Source organism: Rhizophagus irregularis, chromosome 21, assembly GCF_026210795.1.
Source record: "Rhizophagus irregularis chromosome 21, complete sequence".
NCBI classification, from domain to species: Eukaryota; Fungi; Glomeromycota; class Glomeromycetes; order Glomerales; family Glomeraceae; genus Rhizophagus; species Rhizophagus irregularis.
In genome coordinates this window covers 508,121-526,875 of record NC_089449.1, presented here as the reverse complement: position 1 = coordinate 526,875, position 18,755 = coordinate 508,121, and the positions used below count along the sequence as shown (strand labels likewise).

At 28.3% G+C, this 18,755-nt stretch overlaps 9 protein-coding genes across 9 annotated transcripts; 7 read left to right on the top strand and 2 right to left on the bottom strand.

The window, feature by feature from the left end:
- The first annotated feature begins 179 nt into the window (after positions 1-179).
- Positions 180-1,827, top strand: OCT59_013547 (uncharacterized protein). The gene is made up of 4 exons (XM_025312449.2): positions 180-473; positions 557-698; positions 773-1,071; positions 1,321-1,827. The coding sequence occupies exons 1-4, from the start codon at positions 203-205 to the stop codon at positions 1,659-1,661; spliced, it is 1,053 nt and encodes a 350-aa protein (XP_025189762.1). The 5' UTR covers positions 180-202; the 3' UTR covers positions 1,662-1,827.
- A 943-nt stretch (positions 1,828-2,770) lies between these two features.
- OCT59_013546 (uncharacterized protein) lies at positions 2,771-4,956 on the top strand (the record flags this gene model as incomplete). Its single annotated transcript, XM_025312448.2, has 4 exons — positions 2,771-3,041; positions 3,145-3,286; positions 3,359-3,654; positions 3,740-4,956. The coding sequence occupies 4 exons, from the start codon at positions 2,771-2,773 to the stop codon at positions 4,078-4,080; spliced, it is 1,050 nt and encodes a 349-aa protein (XP_025189761.1). The 3' UTR covers positions 4,081-4,956.
- A 117-nt stretch (positions 4,957-5,073) lies between these two features.
- OCT59_013545 (uncharacterized protein) lies at positions 5,074-6,875 on the top strand. The gene is made up of 5 exons (XM_066141596.1): positions 5,074-5,414; positions 5,729-5,818; positions 5,895-6,036; positions 6,108-6,403; positions 6,480-6,875. Exons 2-5 carry the CDS (start codon positions 5,761-5,763, stop codon positions 6,818-6,820), a joined length of 837 nt encoding a protein of 278 aa, XP_066001722.1. The 5' UTR covers positions 5,074-5,414; positions 5,729-5,760; the 3' UTR covers positions 6,821-6,875.
- A 91-nt stretch (positions 6,876-6,966) lies between these two features.
- Positions 6,967-10,526, top strand: OCT59_013544 (uncharacterized protein; the record flags this gene model as incomplete). Its single annotated transcript, XM_066141595.1, has 13 exons — positions 6,967-7,099; positions 7,160-7,199; positions 7,280-7,386; positions 7,487-7,578; positions 7,669-7,790; positions 7,865-8,459; positions 8,525-8,818; positions 8,895-8,987; positions 9,064-9,184; positions 9,254-9,546; positions 9,619-9,723; positions 9,939-10,010; positions 10,089-10,526. 13 exons carry the CDS (start codon positions 6,967-6,969, stop codon positions 10,194-10,196), a joined length of 2,175 nt encoding a protein of 724 aa, XP_066001721.1. The 3' UTR covers positions 10,197-10,526.
- A 544-nt stretch (positions 10,527-11,070) lies between these two features.
- Positions 11,071-13,872, bottom strand: OCT59_013543 (uncharacterized protein; the record flags this gene model as incomplete). Its single annotated transcript, XM_025323813.2, has 4 exons — positions 11,071-13,174; positions 13,247-13,422; positions 13,492-13,555; positions 13,660-13,872. 4 exons carry the CDS (start codon positions 13,870-13,872, stop codon positions 11,480-11,482), a joined length of 2,148 nt encoding a protein of 715 aa, XP_025189758.1. The 3' UTR covers positions 11,071-11,479.
- Positions 13,873-14,036: 164 nt separating this feature from the next.
- OCT59_013542 (uncharacterized protein) lies at positions 14,037-14,961 on the top strand (the record flags this gene model as incomplete). The annotated part of the gene is made up of 6 exons (XM_025312445.2): positions 14,037-14,115; positions 14,198-14,252; positions 14,349-14,365; positions 14,454-14,490; positions 14,571-14,641; positions 14,711-14,961. 6 exons carry the CDS (start codon positions 14,037-14,039, stop codon positions 14,959-14,961), a joined length of 510 nt encoding a protein of 169 aa, XP_025189757.1.
- A 511-nt stretch (positions 14,962-15,472) lies between these two features.
- OCT59_013541 (uncharacterized protein) lies at positions 15,473-15,709 on the top strand (the record flags this gene model as incomplete). The annotated part of the gene is made up of 1 exon (XM_066141594.1): positions 15,473-15,709. The coding sequence occupies one exon, from the start codon at positions 15,473-15,475 to the stop codon at positions 15,707-15,709; it is 237 nt and encodes a 78-aa protein (XP_066001720.1).
- Positions 15,710-15,879: 170 nt separating this feature from the next.
- On the top strand, positions 15,880-16,195 carry OCT59_013540 (uncharacterized protein; the record flags this gene model as incomplete). Its single annotated transcript, XM_066141593.1, has 2 exons — positions 15,880-16,033; positions 16,131-16,195. The coding sequence occupies 2 exons, from the start codon at positions 15,880-15,882 to the stop codon at positions 16,193-16,195; spliced, it is 219 nt and encodes a 72-aa protein (XP_066001719.1).
- Positions 16,196-17,075: 880 nt separating this feature from the next.
- On the bottom strand, positions 17,076-18,107 carry OCT59_013539 (uncharacterized protein; the record flags this gene model as incomplete). The annotated part of the gene is made up of 3 exons (XM_066141592.1): positions 17,076-17,408; positions 17,584-17,780; positions 18,029-18,107. 3 exons carry the CDS (start codon positions 18,105-18,107, stop codon positions 17,076-17,078), a joined length of 609 nt encoding a protein of 202 aa, XP_066001718.1.
- Between the last annotated feature and the right edge of the window lie 648 nt (positions 18,108-18,755).

The following is an 18,755-nucleotide window of genomic DNA, read 5'->3' as shown; positions in this document are numbered from 1 at the left end:
AATTCTGCTGGATAGTTTCCGATTTGATGGTACAAAAAAAGATTACAAAATGGTTTATCAATCGCAAAAACATTAACATAAATTTTCCATTTTCAACTTTAAATTAGTAATTCTACCTATTTTAATATCTACAAATGTAAAAGTATAAAAAGATACTCGATTTTGATTCAATGTTAATTAGCCTATTTCATATTGAATTAAAATGCGCTCATACTTATATGTTACCCTTGCTATATTATGCGTTGCTTTATTAACGACCAACACAAATGCTTTTAAAGGTGATTTGGTTGAACCCCATGATAAACCTTATGTTGAAAAATATAAGTCCGATAAATTGGATTTTTTAACCTTTGGTGATTGGGGTTACGAAGGGGTTGAACCAGGTCAAATATATGGAAATCAAAGTAAAGTATCTATTGCTATGGATGATTGGGCTAAAAATTATACTAGTAATTTTATAATTAATACTGGTGGTAAATATTATTATTATTACAGATATATGTGATTTTATTATTATATGAAAATAGTTTAACATTCAATTCTTTTGTAATTTTAGACAATTTTTATATTAGTTTTGATGGAGATCACGAAGGAGTTACAAGTGTGAATGATCCAAAATGGAATAGAATCTGGAAAGGTGCATATAAAGGTAGATTAGCTGAAATTGTTTGGTACTCCGTAGCCGGAAATCATGATTGGTAAAGTATCGTTTAAATATGAATTTAATTTTAATTTTAATTAAAAATCTCACCTTTGATATAAATTTATTTAGGTATGGAAATATCACAGCTCAAGTCGATTATAGTTTGAATGAAGATGATCGTTTCTTCTTACCATCAGCGTATTATGTTCGTGAATCGTACTTTGGACCAAAAAAAACAAAAGTCACATGGATTCATATCGATACAAATATTTTCTTCTATGAACCTGAAGATACCGAAGATAGACCAAAATTGATAAATCAACTTATAGAAGTTGGATGGGATACTGTACAAACAATTAATGATAAATTAAAATGGATTGAAGATAGATTGATTGAACAACAAGATACGAAATGGATTTTTGTTGTTGGTAAGTATGCTATAGCTTAATATTGTTCGTAAATAGTTTCTTGCAGTTCGGAGAGTGAATTTCTCCTTTTGTCTATTCGAGAGTGAATTTCTCCTTTTGTCTATTCGGAGAGTGAATTTCTCCTTTTGTCTATTCGGAGAGTGAATTTTTCCTTTTGTCTATTTGGAGAATGAGGTTCTGCCTTGACGGTGAATGAATTTTCTACTTTGTCATATGAATAATTATTAAAAAATTTCTTTTATGTCTTAGGTCATCATCCTCTTATTGGTAAATGTGCAGATAAATATTATATGGGGAGCTTGAGACCGCTTTTCGAGAAATACCGTGTAACTGCTTATTTCTCGGGTCATACACATAGTTTAGCAGTAGAATCAGCAAAAGACGGTCAACCTGTTACGTATTTCTTAACGGGTGCTGGTAGTAAAACAGATCCACCATGTGAAGGAAATGATTGGGGTGCACCAGATGGTACATTGGGATTTTTACACACTACTCTAACAGAAGATAAATTCACTTATGAATTTGTTGATGCTACTACGGCTAATGATCCTAAAGTAATTTATACAGGATCTCTTACTCCTAGACCTTAAGCCTATGTTATAATTACTTCTATTTATTAATCATAATTAAATTTAACCGCGATCCTTAGATTTCATTATGTATCACAATGTCAATAAGATCTAAAATTATACAAAACTAATAACGTAATAATATAATAAATAATACTATTTTTATAATCGTCATTTCTTCTCAAGTATTAGGATATTTTGCTTATTAATTTAGTTTAAAAAGTTTCTTCTAATTACTGAAAATCATAGAACATAAAACAAGTTTTTTGATCGCAAATCAGTATAAATTCGGTATCATTTCTTATAAACTAATATCGTGTTTTTCTATCGACTTTGATAACACCAGTAGCTCGTGTATTAAGTTCTTCTAATAATGACTTCAGAGTTCATATTCCACGCTAAATATCAGATATTGATAATTTTTATTCATCAACTACCATCTAATAATACATTTTCATCATGGAATCTTTACGGATACATTTCACTTTAATAATGAATATTAATACGGAATTCCATTTGAGACGAGAAATTTGTGTAGGTAAATCCCAATAATAATTTCCTTTATCAACAACTTGTGTGAGTTTTTAAATATTATGAAGCCATGAATTTTTCAAATCTCTTGGTCCAAGCGAACAAAAGTATGTCTTTGAATAATCTAAGTCATGTTTATCAATAAAATAGAGTGAGCTATGGCTAATACGGAAATGATTATCGTTGATTTTGATTAACAACGATAAACGAACAAATTGTTATCAGGTTTTCCCATGAACAATAAATATCTGCCAATGATGCCCGAAATACCGAAAATTTTTAAGTATCTAACTGAACTTATAAATCAATTTCAGATTCCAGGAATTAAGGGTCTAACGGCTCTAACGCGCTATTTAATTGTCACTCTTTAATTTTATGTAAATCTTGGTAATACAACTATGGTCTGTTAAAAATTTCCGATTTGATGAATTCAACTCATTTATCAATCGCAAAAAATATTAATATGACTATTCTATTTCCAAAATTAAAATTAGTAATTCTACTATTATAATAACTATATATGTAAAAATTACTTTCAAGTTACAATGAATATAAAAAACGCTTCAATTATGAAATAATTTATTTCACTTGGAGTTAAAATGAACCAATACTTATATATTGCTCTTGTTATATTATGTGTAGATTTATTAACGACCAACACGAATGCTCTTCCGGGTGACTTGGTTGAACCTCATGACAAACCTTATATTGAACAATATCAATCCGAAAAATTGGATTTTCTAACCTTTGGTGATTGGGGTTGGGAAGGGATTGAACCAGGTCAAATATATAAAAATCAAAGTAAGGTAGCTATGGCTATGAGGGATTGGGCTGAAAGCTATGATAGTGATTTTATAATTAATACTGGTGGTAAATATTATTTAATTAATTTGAAATTACAGATGTAATTTTGTTATTGCGTGAAAATATTTTTAACATTCAATTCTTTTATATTCAATTCTTTTATATTTAGACAACTTTTATATTAGTTATGATGAAGATCACGAAGGAGTTAAAAGTGTGAATGATCCAAAATGGAATAGAATCTGGAATGGTATATATAAAGGTAGATTAGCTGAAATTGTTTGGTACTCCGTAGTCGGAAATCATGACTGGTAAAATATCGTTTAATATGAGTTCAATTTTAATTTTAATTAAAAATCTCACTTTAATATAAATTTATTTAGGTATGGAAATGTTACAGCCCAAGTTGATTATAGTTTGAATTACGATGAACGCTTCTTCTTACCATCAACATATTATGTTCGTGAATCGTACTTTGGATCAAAAATAACAAAAGTAGCATGGATTCATATCGATACAAATATCTTCTATTATGAACCATTAGATCCTGATAAAGTAAACATGTTACCACAACTTAAAAGATTTGGATGGAATACTATAAAAGCAATTGAAGATAAATTAAAATGGATCGAAGATAGATTAATTGAACAACAAAATTCAACATGGATTTTCGTTGTTGGTAAATATGCTATAACATAATATTATTCGTGAATAATTTCTTGCAGGTACAGTATATAATTATTAAAAAACTTCTTTATGTTTAGGTCATCATCCTCTTGTTGCTGCATGTGCAAAGAAATATTATATGGGAAGATTGAGACTGCTTTTCGAGAAATACCGTGTAGATGCTTATTTCGCGGGACATGAACATAATTTAGCAATAGAAACAGCAAAAGACGGTCAACCTGTTACGTATTTCTTATCAGGTGCTGGTAGTAAAACATTTGTAGGATGTAATGAAAGTGATTGGGGTACACCAGTTGGTACATTGGGATTTTTACACACTATTTTAACAGAAGATAAATTCACTTATGAATTTATTGATTCTACTACGGCTCTTGATCCTAAAATAGTTTATACAGGATCTCTTACACCTAGACCTTAGATTGACTATTTATTTATTAATCGCAATTAAATATAACATATTTCATTGTGGATCCACAAACCATTTGTTAATACCAATGAAAGGCTTTTTCTAAATTCTTTTCTGTTCCTTCTCTATTATATAATAACTATTAATAACTATTAGCTAAATTAAACATTGTATTAGTATGTAGGCTTTTTACAAATTCTTTTCTGTTCCTACTCCATTATAATAACTATTGGTTAATATAATATATAAAATATATAATGTATATTGTTTAATTTACTATCTATAATCGTCGTTTCTTCTCAAGATAGGTATTTTGCTTATAATTTGGTTAAACTCTAATTTATTCTAATTATTGAAGTTCGTAGAACGTAAACTTTTATTCGACAAGATTTTGATCGAAAATCGGTATAAATTCGGCATCATTTCTTATAAAGTTAGACCAATACCGTGTATTTCCATCGACTTTGATAAAGAAGCTCGTGTATTAATGACTTCAGATTCTACGCTAAATAATTTTTATTCCAATCAATAATTGACCATCTAATAAACACATTTCCATCATAGAATCTTAACAGATACATTTAAGATAAATATTTTTTATTTGCACGAGATCTATATTGTAATTGACACGGAATTAATTCCATTTGAGACGAGAAATTTGTGTAGATTATCTCTTCTTTGTCAAACAACAACTTGTATGTGTTTTGAATATTATGAATCCATGAATTTTTTAATTCTCTTGAAATCCGAGTGAGCAAAAGTATATGCCTTTTAATAAAAAGTGCAAAAAATAAATTTAATTGCTTCAAAAATTCAGAATTAAATTTCGTAATTTTGTCATTTCGTTTGAAATTCTTTACTTGCTATTTTTTTTGTATCAGTGTATCAGGTATGATGAACGATTTAGGGATTATCTTTAAGGACTTGTGGACTAATACGGAAATGATTATCGTGATTTTGTTTACATTATCCAGTGCCTCACATGCCTCACACGTATGTACTGTAGCTCAAACTTTTCTCTATCCCTTATTCCCTTATTCCCTTTGAACGTAACGATAACGGATACGTTGTTATCTAGCCATGTACAATAAATATCTGATATTATCCTTGATTAATATGCCTGAAATACCGAAAACTTTTAATTACAAAATTTATAAAATGTCTAATCGAATTTAGAAATCAATTAGATATTCCAAGAATTAAGGGTTGACGCGCAATTTTTATTCCCAAAAAAAAAAAATAAATGGTACTCTTTAAAATTTTAAGTGAATCATGATAATACGATGATACACATGGTCTATTGAAATTTTCCGATTTGAGATTTGCAACTTATCAATTGCAGAAACGTTAGTATGATTATTCCATTTTTAATTCAAATTAATAATTCTACTATTACAATATCTAAATATGTAAAAATTACTTTTAAGGAGTATAAAAGACGCTTCAATTATGAATTAACTTATTTCACTCAGAGTTAAAATGAACCGATACTTATATGTTACTTTTTCTATATTATGCGTCGTTATATTAACGACCAACACGAATGCTTTTCCGGGTGACTTGGTTGAACCCCATAATAAATCTTATATTGAACAATATCAATCCGAAAAATTGGATTTTCTAACCGTTGGTGATTGGGGTTACGATGGGATTGAACCAGGTCAAATATATGGAAATCAAAGTATCGTATCTATGGCTATGAAGGATTGGGCTGAATATTATAGTAGTGATTTTATAATTAATACTGGTGGTAAATATTATTTAATTAATTAGGTGTTTTGTTATTATGCAAAAAATATTTAACATTCGATTCTTTTATATTTAAGACAGCTTTTATATTAATTATGATGGAGACCATGAAGGAGTTAATAGTGTGTATGATCCGAAATGGAATAAAGTCTGGAAAGATGCATATAAAGGCAGATTAGCTGAAATTGTTTGGTACTCCGTAGCTGGAAACCATGATTGGTAAATATCGTTTAATATGAATTTAATTTTAATTCTAAATAAAAATCTCAGTCTAGTATAAATTTATTTAGGTATGGGAATATTACTGCTCAAGTTGATTATAGTTTAAATTACGATAAGCGCTTCTTCTTACCATCAACATTTTATGTTCGTGAATTGTACTTTGGTCCAAAAAACACGAAAGTCGTATGGATTCATATCGATACAAATATTTTCTACTATGAACCATCAAACCCTGAAAAACTAGACATGATGACACAACTTAAACAAGTTGGATGGGATACTGTACAAACAATTGAAGATAAATTAAAGTGGATTGAAGATAGATTAATTGAACAACAAAATTCAACATGGATTTTCGTTGTTGGTAAATATGCTATAACATAATATTGTTCGCGAATAATTTCTTGCAAATATTAAAAAAAAAAAAATTCTTTTATTAGGTCATCATCCTCTTGTTGCTACATGCGCAAACCAATATTATATGGGGAGCTTGAGACCGCTTTTCGAGAAATACCGTGTAGCTGCTTATTTCTCGGGACATGAACATAATTTAGCAATAGAAACAGCAAAAGACGGTCAGCCTGTTACGTATTTCTTATCAGGTGCTGGTAGTAAAACAAGAATAGGTTGTGATGGAAGTGATTGGGGTGCACCAGTTGGTACATTGGGATTTTTACATACTATTTTAACAGAAGATAAATTTACTTATGAATTTATTGATTCTACTACGGCTCTTGAACCTAAAATAGTTTATACAGGATTTTTTACTCCTAGACCTTAGATTTATATTTATCTATTTATTTGTTAATATTAATTAAATTTTAACCGCGATCCGCAGATTTCATTATGTATCACGTGGCGAATAAGATCTAAAATCAAAAAAATTCAATAAATTATTTTACTTTATTTCATTATCATTATTATAACATGTCGACTCGTTATTTATTATATACACATACAAAAGCTAATAACTTTACTTCTTTTATTCGTAATAATATAATATATAATGTCCACAATGTTCCATTCACTGTTTATAATCGTCGTTTCTTCTCAAGCATAGGTATTTCGTTTATTAATTTGGTTTAAACTCAACTTTATTCTAATTCTTGAAAATTCATAGAACGTAAACCTTTATTCGACAAGATTTTGATCGCAAATCGGTATTTTAATATAATATATATTCATATTTTCTTGTCAAGATTTATAATATTTAACTGTTGGGTTCGCGCTTTTTTTTTAGGGGTGAAATTGCTTGTCGCGTAATGCGAACAGCTAAGAAATTAGGTGTAAAAACAGTAGCTGTTTATAGCGAAGCAGATAGAAATGCTTTACATGTAAAAATGGCATGTATACCAATTATTCCGGATTAGAACTTAAAAATGTCTCGAATACTCGAATAATTTTAATGACTTAAATCTTGTATTCATTCACTTTCATCTTAAGGCAGATGAAGCATATTTAATAGGACCCGCACCATCAGCAGAAAGTTATTTAAATATCAACAAAATCATATCTGCTGCAAAGATGAGCAATTCTCAGGTATCTTCATTCAAGTTCAATTAAAATCATTGCGCTGTTGATTATTGATTATACTTTTTATAATAATAAATTTAATTTTTATTTTTTTAGGCTATTCATCCGGGATACGGATTTTTATCTGAAAATCCAAATTTCGCTGAACTCTTAACAAAAGAGAATATAACATTTATTGGTCCACCAGCATCTGCAATTATGTCAATGGGCTCTAAAAGGTATTTTCATAATTTGTAATGAAAAATGCTGATTAATAATTAATTGATTAAAAGTAATTATTTATTTAATATAGTGAATCAAAAGATATTATGATTGCTGCAGATGTTCCTGTTGTTCCAGGATATCATGGTATAAATCAGGATCCTCAATTTCTAAAACAAAAGGCTTCGGAAATTGGATATCCAGTATTAATCAAAGCAATTAAGGGAGGTGGCGGTAAAGGAATGCGTATCGTAAATGATCCATCAGAGTTTGATATTCAACTTGAATCATCTAAAAGAGAAGCAATGAAGTCTTTTGGAGATGATCAAGTACTTATAGAAAAATATCTTTTAACTCCTCGTCACGTTGAAGTACAAGTCTTTGCTGATATGCAAGGAAACGTAGTTCATCTTTTTGAGAGAGACTGTTCTGTTCAAAGAAGGCATCAAAAAATTCTTGAAGAAGCACCGGCACCAGGGTTAAGCGATGAAATAAGAATGGAACTTGGTGCAAAAGCTGTTGCAGCAGCTAAAGCTGTAAATTATGTTGGTGCTGGTACTGTAGAATTTATTATGGACAATGTAGATAAGAAATTTTATTTCATGGAGATGAATACGAGATTACAAGTTGAACATCCTGTCACGGAAATGGTCACTTCTACAGACTTGGTTCAATGGCAATTAGAAGTAAGTATCATGAATTAATATAATATTGCTTTGATAATTTAAAATATATTCTAATCTCTTTCTAGGTTGCTTCGGGTAATCCCTTACCTGCTACACAAAAAGATTTAAGACTTGAAGGGCATGCTTTTGAAGCGCGTATTTATGCAGAAAATCCCGCAAATAATTTTCTTCCTGATACTGGCCCTTTACTTCATCTTCGTACACCATCTCCATCGCCAAATGTTCGAATTGAAACTGGTTTTGAACAGGGTGATGAGATTAATGTTCACTATGATCCTATGATTGCAAAATTAGTTGTAAAAGGTCAAAATCGTACGGAAGCTTTGGGGATTTTAAAAAGAGCTTTAAATGGATATGAGGTATATTCACACTTATGAAATTTTTATTTTATTTTTTCTTTTAATACCATTTTATTTATTTAAAAATTAATATTAGGTTGTTGGCTTAAATACTAATATCGAATTTTTGAAAAGTGTTGTTTCACACGATGCCTTTATTGCTGGAGAGGTTGAAACGGGCTTTATAGCGGTAATAAATCATGTTATGTATGTGATATTTAATGTATAAATTAGTTGTGAAGATACTTATGCTTCTGTTATTTTAGAAACATAATGAAGAGCTATTTAGATCAAAGGAAACACCCCCGCATGTTATTATTCAAGCTTCGTTATCACTTATATTAAGTGAACTTCAAAATATTACGAATGAAAATATTAGTCCTTTTGGTAAAACCTTACAATTATTAGTTTAATTATTTAATTCTCTGAAACTTATAATTGTTTTAACCTGCTTAGATCCATTTTCACCTTGGACTTCATTACCTTTCTCTCGTTTAAATACCAACCATGTTCAGACTATTAGATTTTATGACGATAAGGAGGGTGACATTAATGTTAAAATGAGATTCAATAATGATAATTCCTTCGATATTACTATTGTTAGGGGTGGTTTAAATCCGATTGTATTTAAGAGTGTACTTGGTAGTTGGAATGAAGCGGAACAACAAATAATCGCTGAAATTGAAAATCATCGAGTGAAGAGTCATGTTATCTTAGAAAAGAATTCTAAAGTTGTCATTTTTGATAACGTAAGTAATACGCATCATTTAAATCAATTGATTTTAAATATATGTACATTAATATAATTTTAATATATATAGGAAGGTAAAAGAGTATTAAAAATTCCAGAACCTTCTTACCTTCAATCTAAATTAGCTGATGTGGCTGGCTCTATAAAAACTCCAATGCCATGCAAGATATCTCAGGTACAGTTTATTTCTATATTTTTTTTATTTGTAAGATGGAGTTTCCATCTATTGTCACCTGGATTAAAAGTATTAGAACCCGAGCAATTATGAATGTTAGCTCCTGTTTATTATCATCTAGTATAGAAATGTTGGTAGTCACGCCGTACTACCATTACTTAATTTTATATATAACCTTTTGTTAAATATTCATCTAATATAAAATTTTTTTGTAGGTCTTTGTAAAACCAGGACAAATTGTCGAAAAGGGAGCGCCATTGGTAGTACTAGAGGCTATGAAAATGGAGGTAAGATGATATTAATTAGTTTATGTTTTATATAACTTGAAATTATGCTCATTTTAACTTAATATTATAATAATAAAGCATTTGATCAAATCACCAACAACGGGAAAAGTTGAAAAAATATTTTATAATGTCGGAGACTTTGTTGAAGAAAATAAGAATTTAGTTAATATTGTCGTTGAAAATTGAAAATAGTTAACGTTGTCGTTGAAATATTTAATCTAGAGATTATGATAATACATTAATACATTATTAAATAATTAATATAAAATTTTTGAACTTCAATTATTTATTATGATTTCAATCAGAATTACCAATTGAGCTAGATAATAATTTTTTTATATATCTAGTTAAAAAATAAGCACGTTAGCAGATGGTTACCATTAATAGAAGAATTAGAATAGATTTAACATTTATTAAGAATGAGGTAATCGATATTCCCTCATTTTATATTGCTAAAATGAGATAGAATTACATTAGATGATATATATTTATAATAAATAGTAAATTTTTAGAATTAAAATAATAAAGCTTAACTGTCTAATAGGATCATGCTGATTTTGACTAAATTTGACGGACTGTTAATGGCTAAATAATTGACTATTATTTATATATTTTATATATTTTATGTAATAAATTTAAAAGAGAATAACCCAAAGATCATCAAAGAATATGAAATATCATCCTTAAAATGTTCTTTTAAATAATTATTTTCTAGTTAATTTTCTTACATTTCGGCAGAAATAGTCTCTTACGACTTAATCTTCATTAACGTATGAATCGCTTACGACTTGTATGACGCAAAAAATTAAAATTCACTGTTCAAATAATCATTACCATAAAGTTTTTTTTTTGAATGGTAATCGTTTCGGAAACCTGAGATTTTGCAAAATTCTGATAGTAAGTAATATGGAAAATAGTAGCACGTGTTACGGGTAAATACAATTATCATCAGCTCCTAATTATTGATAAAAGCAATTCTTAGCTGCTATCCTAAATCAAAACATTGACTTTTTTGTCATTAAAGAAACATTGTATTAAAAATCCTGGTACATTCAATTCTCTATAAATGCAACCTCTATTAGTGTATTCCCTTTTTAAGTGCACTCTTTGATCAGTCCCAAATTTACATGATTAATTATTTACTCTCTATAAACGGGCATATGCATGGTTTACAATTGTAGAGAGTTGCAGTTTGTAAAAAGAAATTTCATTCCAGGTGCTTTATCCATGAAACATGGATTATAGTTAGACCGATTTCTGCCTTTAATAGATGAGAATTATGATAAAATTTTTTTTCCTATAAATGGCATTATGATATTGATAAATAACAAAAGTAGTATCTGAAAAGTAAAATATTAATAAATCAATTAATCTACAGACTAAATTATAGTCTTGGAAACGACTAAAAATAAATTTTTTCGATATTTTTTTTTTTTAATTTTCAAATAGAATAATTCAAATGGATTATCTTACTTAACCGATAATAATTTTTTTAATCTATCTTTTGCACCATCGTGTCCACCTTCAATAGCAATCTCATACCACAATTTTGCCTGCACTTTATCAGTTTTGGTTCCAATACCAAAATTATAATACACTCCAAGATTGTATTGTGCTGATACATGTCCTCCCCCAGCAGATTCTTTGAACCATTTAAAAGCTTTTGTTTCATCCTTTTTAACACCTAATCCTGTACTATAACAATACGCTAATTGATTTTTAGCTATAATATTACCAGCTTCTGCCGATTTCCGATACCAAATAAAGGCTTTTTCTTCATCTTTTGGAGTTCCTTTACCATATTGATAACATAAACCAATTTTACATTGTGCCAATTTATTATCTGCCCTAGCTGATTTGTCAAATAATTCAAATGCTTTAAGTACATCTTTAGTTATTGCAATTCCCTCTTGATAACAACACCCAAGATAATATTGGCCCATAGAATTTTCAGCATTGGCTGACATTTGATATAAATCAAAAGCCAAATCATAATTTTGTTCTAGATAAATTCCATATTGATAACAATATGCAAGATTACACATCGCCATAGAATTATCTTCTTGGACTGATTTTTGATACCATTCTACAGCTTTTTCATCATCTTTTTCAGTACCAAATCCCATTTGATAACAATAACCAAGTAAACATTTTCCTGCAATGTTTTCACTTTCAACTGATTTCAAAAATGATGAGTATGCCATTTTTAAATTCACGTTTGTTCCCATTCCTAATAAATAACATTGTCCAAGAAAATAATAACCCATTGAATTACCATTTTCAACAGATGTTTTGAAAAAGTTAAACGCATGAGTTTTATCCAGGACAGTTCCATAACCACATAGGTAACATAGTCCAATAATACATGAATGATGTTCGATTGCTTGAGTTAAATTTAATAGTTTTAGGATATCAGTAGGATCTTTATTATTTTCTTCAATAAAACAAAAAAGACTTATTGCTGTTTGATAATATTCATCACCATTATTTATACTATTCACAAAAATTGTGACTAAAATATTTAAAAATTTTTCATCTTCTTCCGATATAATAATTTTTTCATTATCTTCCTTAGAACCTTGTGTATTATTATTTTCTTTATTATTGATTTTATCATCCGCCATTTTTTTAATTTCTTCTAATTCATCTGAAATAGATACACTAAAATCATTAATATAACTAGATGATGAACTCGTTATTTTATCACTTGATATACTTGGTGTCAAGCAAAATGATTGTGATGGTAGTTGTGATTTATGATTAAGGTTCATTTTCTTTAATTTCTCAGAAACATCTTTCATTGATGGTCTTTTTTTTGGATCATCGTCCCAACATTTTATGTATAAAGATTGATATTCTAAGGGAGTATTAGTCACTGGCTGTTCTCTATTCCCAGTCACAATTGATAACATTGTAGATACTTTATTTGTTGACTTTTCAAAAGGAGGACGTTCACTTGATATCTCCCAAAGCAAAACTCCTACGCTATACACATCTGATTTTTTGTCTAGTTTGTATTCGTTATTTTTTAATGCTTGTGGATCAATGTAAGGTACGACTCCTTTAATCTCGTTTATTCCATGTGACATTTCAGCGAGTTGTTTTGACAAACCTAAATCAGCTATTTTGATAGTATGATCATGAACTAAAACGTTGTCCGAGTGCTAAATTAGAAGGAAAAAAAAATTAGCAAAAAAAAAATAAAAAAAAAATCACAAACAAAATTAACGTATTACTAAATCTCGATGAATTATTCCCTCTTCATGTAAACATTTCATTCCGCTTGTTAGTTCTTTCGCAAATTTAGATTTAATGCTCCAGTTCTTTATTCTATCTGGGGTTTGTAAATAATTGCGCAAAGTACCTTGATTCGCATACTCGAGAATCATTAAATACTCGCCGAGCGTTGGATCTATTTTTGATAAAATATTATCAATTTTCATCGTTAACGAATAACTTAATCCTTTTAGATAATAATTACCTTTACTAATTCCATAAAACCTAATTATATTTTTATGGTAATCAACCTTTCGCTGATTTTTTAACTAAATTAAAAAATATTTTATAAATGTATACAAACATATCTAACTTTAAAATATCAAATTAAAAAAATTAAGAAAACTGAAGTTGAATTGGAAACAAAAATCACTTCTTTTATAAAATTTTTCCAAATATCTTCATCAGCATTGGAAAACACTTTAATGCTTTTTATAGCAATACACATATCACGATTGACCCATTCAGCCTTTGAAACTCTTCCATATGCTCCACTACCAATAATTTCAATATTTTCAAAATCTCCATATTTATGGAAATTAATGTGTTTTTTTCTTATCGCTTTTTCAAGCCAAGTTTGTTCCATTATTTTTAAGGAGACAATTTGTGTTGTTATATTAATTTGTATAATCATTATGAACCTAAAAAAAGGAAAAGTCAATGGTTTCATTGTCCAACGAATGCAATGTTGTAATACATACAAACAAATTAAATTTATAAGTCAAATTTAAACTAAACATTTGATTAGAAATGAATGCTGAAACAAAAAAATTAATACAAATTCTTTTAATCGGAACATGTATCATCAAGATTGTATCTTTAGTATTAGGTGATTATTATTATTTATATTAATTTTCTTTAATAAATTTGAAGAATAATATCTAAAATAATAAATTATATTAATTATTTAGCAAGTGTTGTATATTCGAGAAACGAGGAAGGAAATAATGAAAATTACAATATTATGTTAGTATATAATAACAATGCACTTTTGTTAATTCGTTTTTAAATAATTTAATTATAACTAATATAATTTATTTCTTAAATAATAATTACTTAAAGTTGGGCTGTAATAGTGGGTATGTTTCTTTCTTTTATTCTATAAAACCGCAATTATTTATAATATGTGCCCAGTTGAGTGTTGACTTTAAAATCTTTTATTTTTAGGTCTCTTGGTAGTTTTTGAGATTACGAGTTACATAATGTAAGTGAGTAATTAATTATTTTTGTGTATTTAATATTTCCTATCCGATACTAAAATTTTCATCTACATGGATTTGATAGAGAAAATCGAGCTCTACTGACGTTAATTCTGACGAAATTAATCCTGAGCCTATGTGAAGTGGTATTATTAGGCGAGTTTCACAAGTTCAGTTCGAATTATAATTGGAACCCCTTACTAATGAAACTTTAAAAATTATTAGTCTTTTCCTATGGAATTGAATGTCAACCTAAAAGCCTTTGTCAAGTTAATGATATTTTTAAAGGGTTCATAACTTCATGTGATTTGTTGAGTTTAATTTATATTATCTATCTTCATCGTAAACTATCAGTACTAGCCAGGCGTAGAGCATTAGAAGCAAACTTACTTGATGTTTTAGGAGAAAATGAATATCCAAAAAACCCTGTTCCACCAGCAGTAGACGAAGTTGAAATTGAGGAGGTTATGTCTTAATTATTACTTACGGCCAATACTAAATTAAAATTATCTAATCCTAATAAAATTTATGTAATTTTTACGTCCTTAATATTACAAATAAATTAATGTAAAATAATATTTTCGAAATTTTATTAGTTTCGGCGCCTTAAAATTATGAATGATATTTATCATGCTTAAAAGCGCGCACAGTCATTGCTTACAACTTATAGCTTATTAACTTGTAGTCTTGTAGGACACTGAAAAACAAGATCTGTGTAACGTATGCAAATATTGCACGAAAAAAATTTTTTTTTATCAAATAAAATCTTGCTCTTTGTCATTCAAAGGTTAAAGCAATTTTAAAATTTATTTTATTTTATCTGTTATTTCTTATTTTATTTCTTAATATTTTCTTTTTTTTGATTTTTTTTCCTTAAATTTATTCGTTGTCTCCCCTTTTAGAATAGATGTCGGAGGTCAATGTAAATTTTATTAATTGAATCAATATTCTTTAATTTACTTTTTTTTTTACAGAATACTTTAATAGATGCCTACACCGACAAAATCAAAAAAGATTGCTAAATCTTCAACGGTAACTAAAACAATGCCGATGGAACAATCACCACAAAAGTCAACTCAAAAATCAATCTCAATTAAATCAGCTCCCAAAAAAGATGCTATGAATAATAAGATTAGTAAGAAAAATAAAAAATATTCTAACGAATCTAATAATAAAAAACCAAAGTTGAAAGAGTCATTGGACGAAATGGATATCGATAAGTAATTTATCGGATGATTCGATTAATTTTGAAATGATCGATGTTAATGAAGATGATTTAGAAGAACTATTTTAATTTGAAAGAAAATTCTTCAGAATATGTGGAACTTGATATTGAAGATGATAGTGATATCGATGTGCTATTGGTGATAATGATGAATATGTGAGTTTAAAAGATGATATTAATATTGGGTATGATTAATGAGGATGAGAACAAGGACAAGGACAGAGATAAGGATGGAAATAGGGATGAGGATAAGGATAGCGATGAGGAAGATGATTATGAGAAAGAAGAAAAGAAATCGAAACGACAAAGAATTCAGGAAATTGGTAATGATTCTCGCAACATGCTTTTAACTCTCATTACTTTTTTTTAAAAAAAAATTTTCAAACTCTAATCAGACCCATTTTCTATTTAACATGATAGATCATAATGTAATTAAGCTAGCTTTTCAACGTAAACCAACAGTCACGAAAAAACTTATCATTTAGGACTAAAAGAATTATGGAATCAAGTACGAATAAAAAATATTTCTAAAGAAAAAAGAAATTTATATGGGTGAATTATTTGAATTAATGAAGGGTAAAATACCCGAAATATTATTTAAAAATGATACTACACGTTTTATACAAACAGTACTTAAATATGGTATAAAGAACAACGAAAAATCATTGTTGATGAATTGGAAGGACAATGGTTAGAAGCTTCAAAGCATACTCATTCTAAATTTGTTTTTCAGTCCAGAACATAGAAATAAAATTATATCAGAATTTAAGGGAAATATATCAAAACTGATTCAACATAGAAAAGCTCGTAGTGTAATTCTAGAAGCTTAGTATGAACTACTACTTAATGCAAGACAAAAATCCGCTTTAATTCAAGAATTTTATGGAAAAGAATTTTCCTTGTTCAAGGCATTAACTTGATCCATTTAATTATCTTTCGCGATTAGAGTATGGTTTTTTGATTTTTTTTTGTTTTAATATAGAAGGATTAAGTAGCAAGATTACACATCGCCATAGAATTATCTTCTTGGACTGATTTTTGATACCATTCTACAGCTTTTTCATCATCTTTTTCAGTACCAATCCCATTTGATAACAATAACCAAATAGTCATTTTCCTGCACTGTTTTCACTTTCAACTGATTTCAAAAATTATGAGTATGCCATTTTTAAATTCACATTTGTTCCCATTCCTAATAAGTAACATTGTCCAAGAAAATAATAACCCATTGAATTGCCATTTTCAGCAGATATTTGAAAAAGTTAAACGCATGAGTTTTATCCAGGACAGTTCCATAACCACATAGGTAACATAGTCCAATAATACATGAATGATGTTCAATTGCTTGAGCTAAATTTAGTAGTTTTAGATATCAGTAGGATCTTTATTATTTTCTTCAATAAAACAAAAAAGACTTATTGCTGTTTGATAATATTCATCACCATTATTTATACTATTCACAAAAATCGTGACTAAAATATTTAAAAAAATTTCATCTTCCGATATAATAATTTTTTCATTATCTTCCTTAGAACCTTGTGTATTATTATTTTCTTTATTATTGATTTTATCATCCGCCATTTTTTTAATTTCTTCTAATTCATCTGAAATAGATACACTAAAATCATTAATATAACTAGATGATGAACTCGTTATTTTATCACTTGGTGTTGGGGAAATTGGTTGTGGTGGTTGTGGCTGTGATTTATAATTAAGGTTCATTTTCTTTAATTTCTCAGAAACATCTTTCATTGATGGTCTTTTTTTTTGGATCATCGTCCCAACATTTTATGTATAAAGATCGATATTCTAAGGGAGTATTAGTCACTGGCTGTTCTCTATTCCCAGTCACAATTGATAACATTGTAAATACTTTATTTGTTGACTTTTCAAAAGGAGGACGTTCACTTGATATCTCCCAAAGCAAAACTCCTACGCTATACACATCTGATTTTTTGTCTAGTTTGTATTCGTTATTTTTGAATGCTTGTGGATCAATGTAAGGTACTCCTTTAATCTCGTTTATTCCATGTGACATTTCAGCGAGTTGTTTTGACAAACCTAAATCAGCTATTTTGATGGTATGTATGATCATGAACTAAAACGTTGTTCGAGTGCTAAATTAGAAGGAAGAAAAATTAGCAAAAAAAAAAAATAAATAAAAAATCACAAACATAAAAATAACGTATTACTAAATCTCGATGAATTATTCCTTCTTCGTGTAAACATTCACACCGCTTGTTAGTTATTTCGCAAATTTAGATTTAATGTTCCAGTTCTTTATTCTATCTGGGTTTGTAAATAATTGCGCAAAGTACCTTGATTCGCATACTTGAGAATCATTAAATACTTGCCGAGTGTTGGATCTATTTTTGATGAAGTATTATCAATTTTCATCGTTAACGAATAATTTAATCCTTTTAGATAATAATTACCTTTACTAATTTCATAAAACCTAATTATATTTTTATGGAGATCAACCTTTCGATGATTTTTTAACTAAATTAAAAAATATTTTATAAATGTATACAAACATAACTTTAAATATCAAATTAAAAAATTTAAGAAAACTAAAGTTGAATTGGAAACAAAAATCACTTCTTTTATAAAATTTTTTCATCAGCATTGGAAACAATTTAATGCCTTTTATAGCAATACACATATCACGATTGACCCATCCAGCCTTTAAAACTCCCCTACCAATAATTTCAATATTTTCAAAATCTCCATAATTATGAAAATTAATATGTTTTTTCTTATCACTTTTTCAAGCCAAGTTTGTTATTTGTGAATTTGTAATAACCTAAATTCATTGTAATGATGTAGTATGAAATAATATTGTTAATTATGCACAGGTACGATGGTACGATGCCAATCGTGCCGAAATAAGGAATTACACAATACAACAGACAAAATGAACTAATTTTATAAAAAAAAAATTTAACTTTTTAATGGTAAGTTTTAAAAATTAAATTAAGAAAGAAAAACCATTATAGGTATTACTTTCGGCAAATGGAGAAAGCGGCAATAAAGCACACAAATACA

What these genes read in the sequence shown, in the direction of transcription:
- OCT59_013547 (XM_025312449.2), top strand. Translation starts at nt 203, where the DNA reads ATGCGCTCATACTTATATGTTACCCTTGCTATATTATGCGTTGCTTTA. An exon ending in TTTTATAATTAATACTGGTG is followed by an intron (nt 474 to 556) that starts GTAAATATTATT and finishes TTGTAATTTTAG; the next exon opens with ACAATTTTTATATTAGTTTT. An exon ending in GAAATGGATTTTTGTTGTTG is followed by an intron (nt 1,072 to 1,320) that starts GTAAGTATGCTA and finishes TTTATGTCTTAG; the next exon opens with GTCATCATCCTCTTATTGGT.
- OCT59_013545 (XM_066141596.1), top strand. Translation starts at nt 5,761, where the DNA reads ATGGCTATGAAGGATTGGGCTGAATATTATAGTAGTGATTTTATAATT. An exon ending in GTAGCTGGAAACCATGATTG is followed by an intron (nt 6,037 to 6,107) that starts GTAAATATCGTT and finishes AAATTTATTTAG; the next exon opens with GTATGGGAATATTACTGCTC. An exon ending in AACATGGATTTTCGTTGTTG is followed by an intron (nt 6,404 to 6,479) that starts GTAAATATGCTA and finishes TTCTTTTATTAG; the next exon opens with GTCATCATCCTCTTGTTGCT.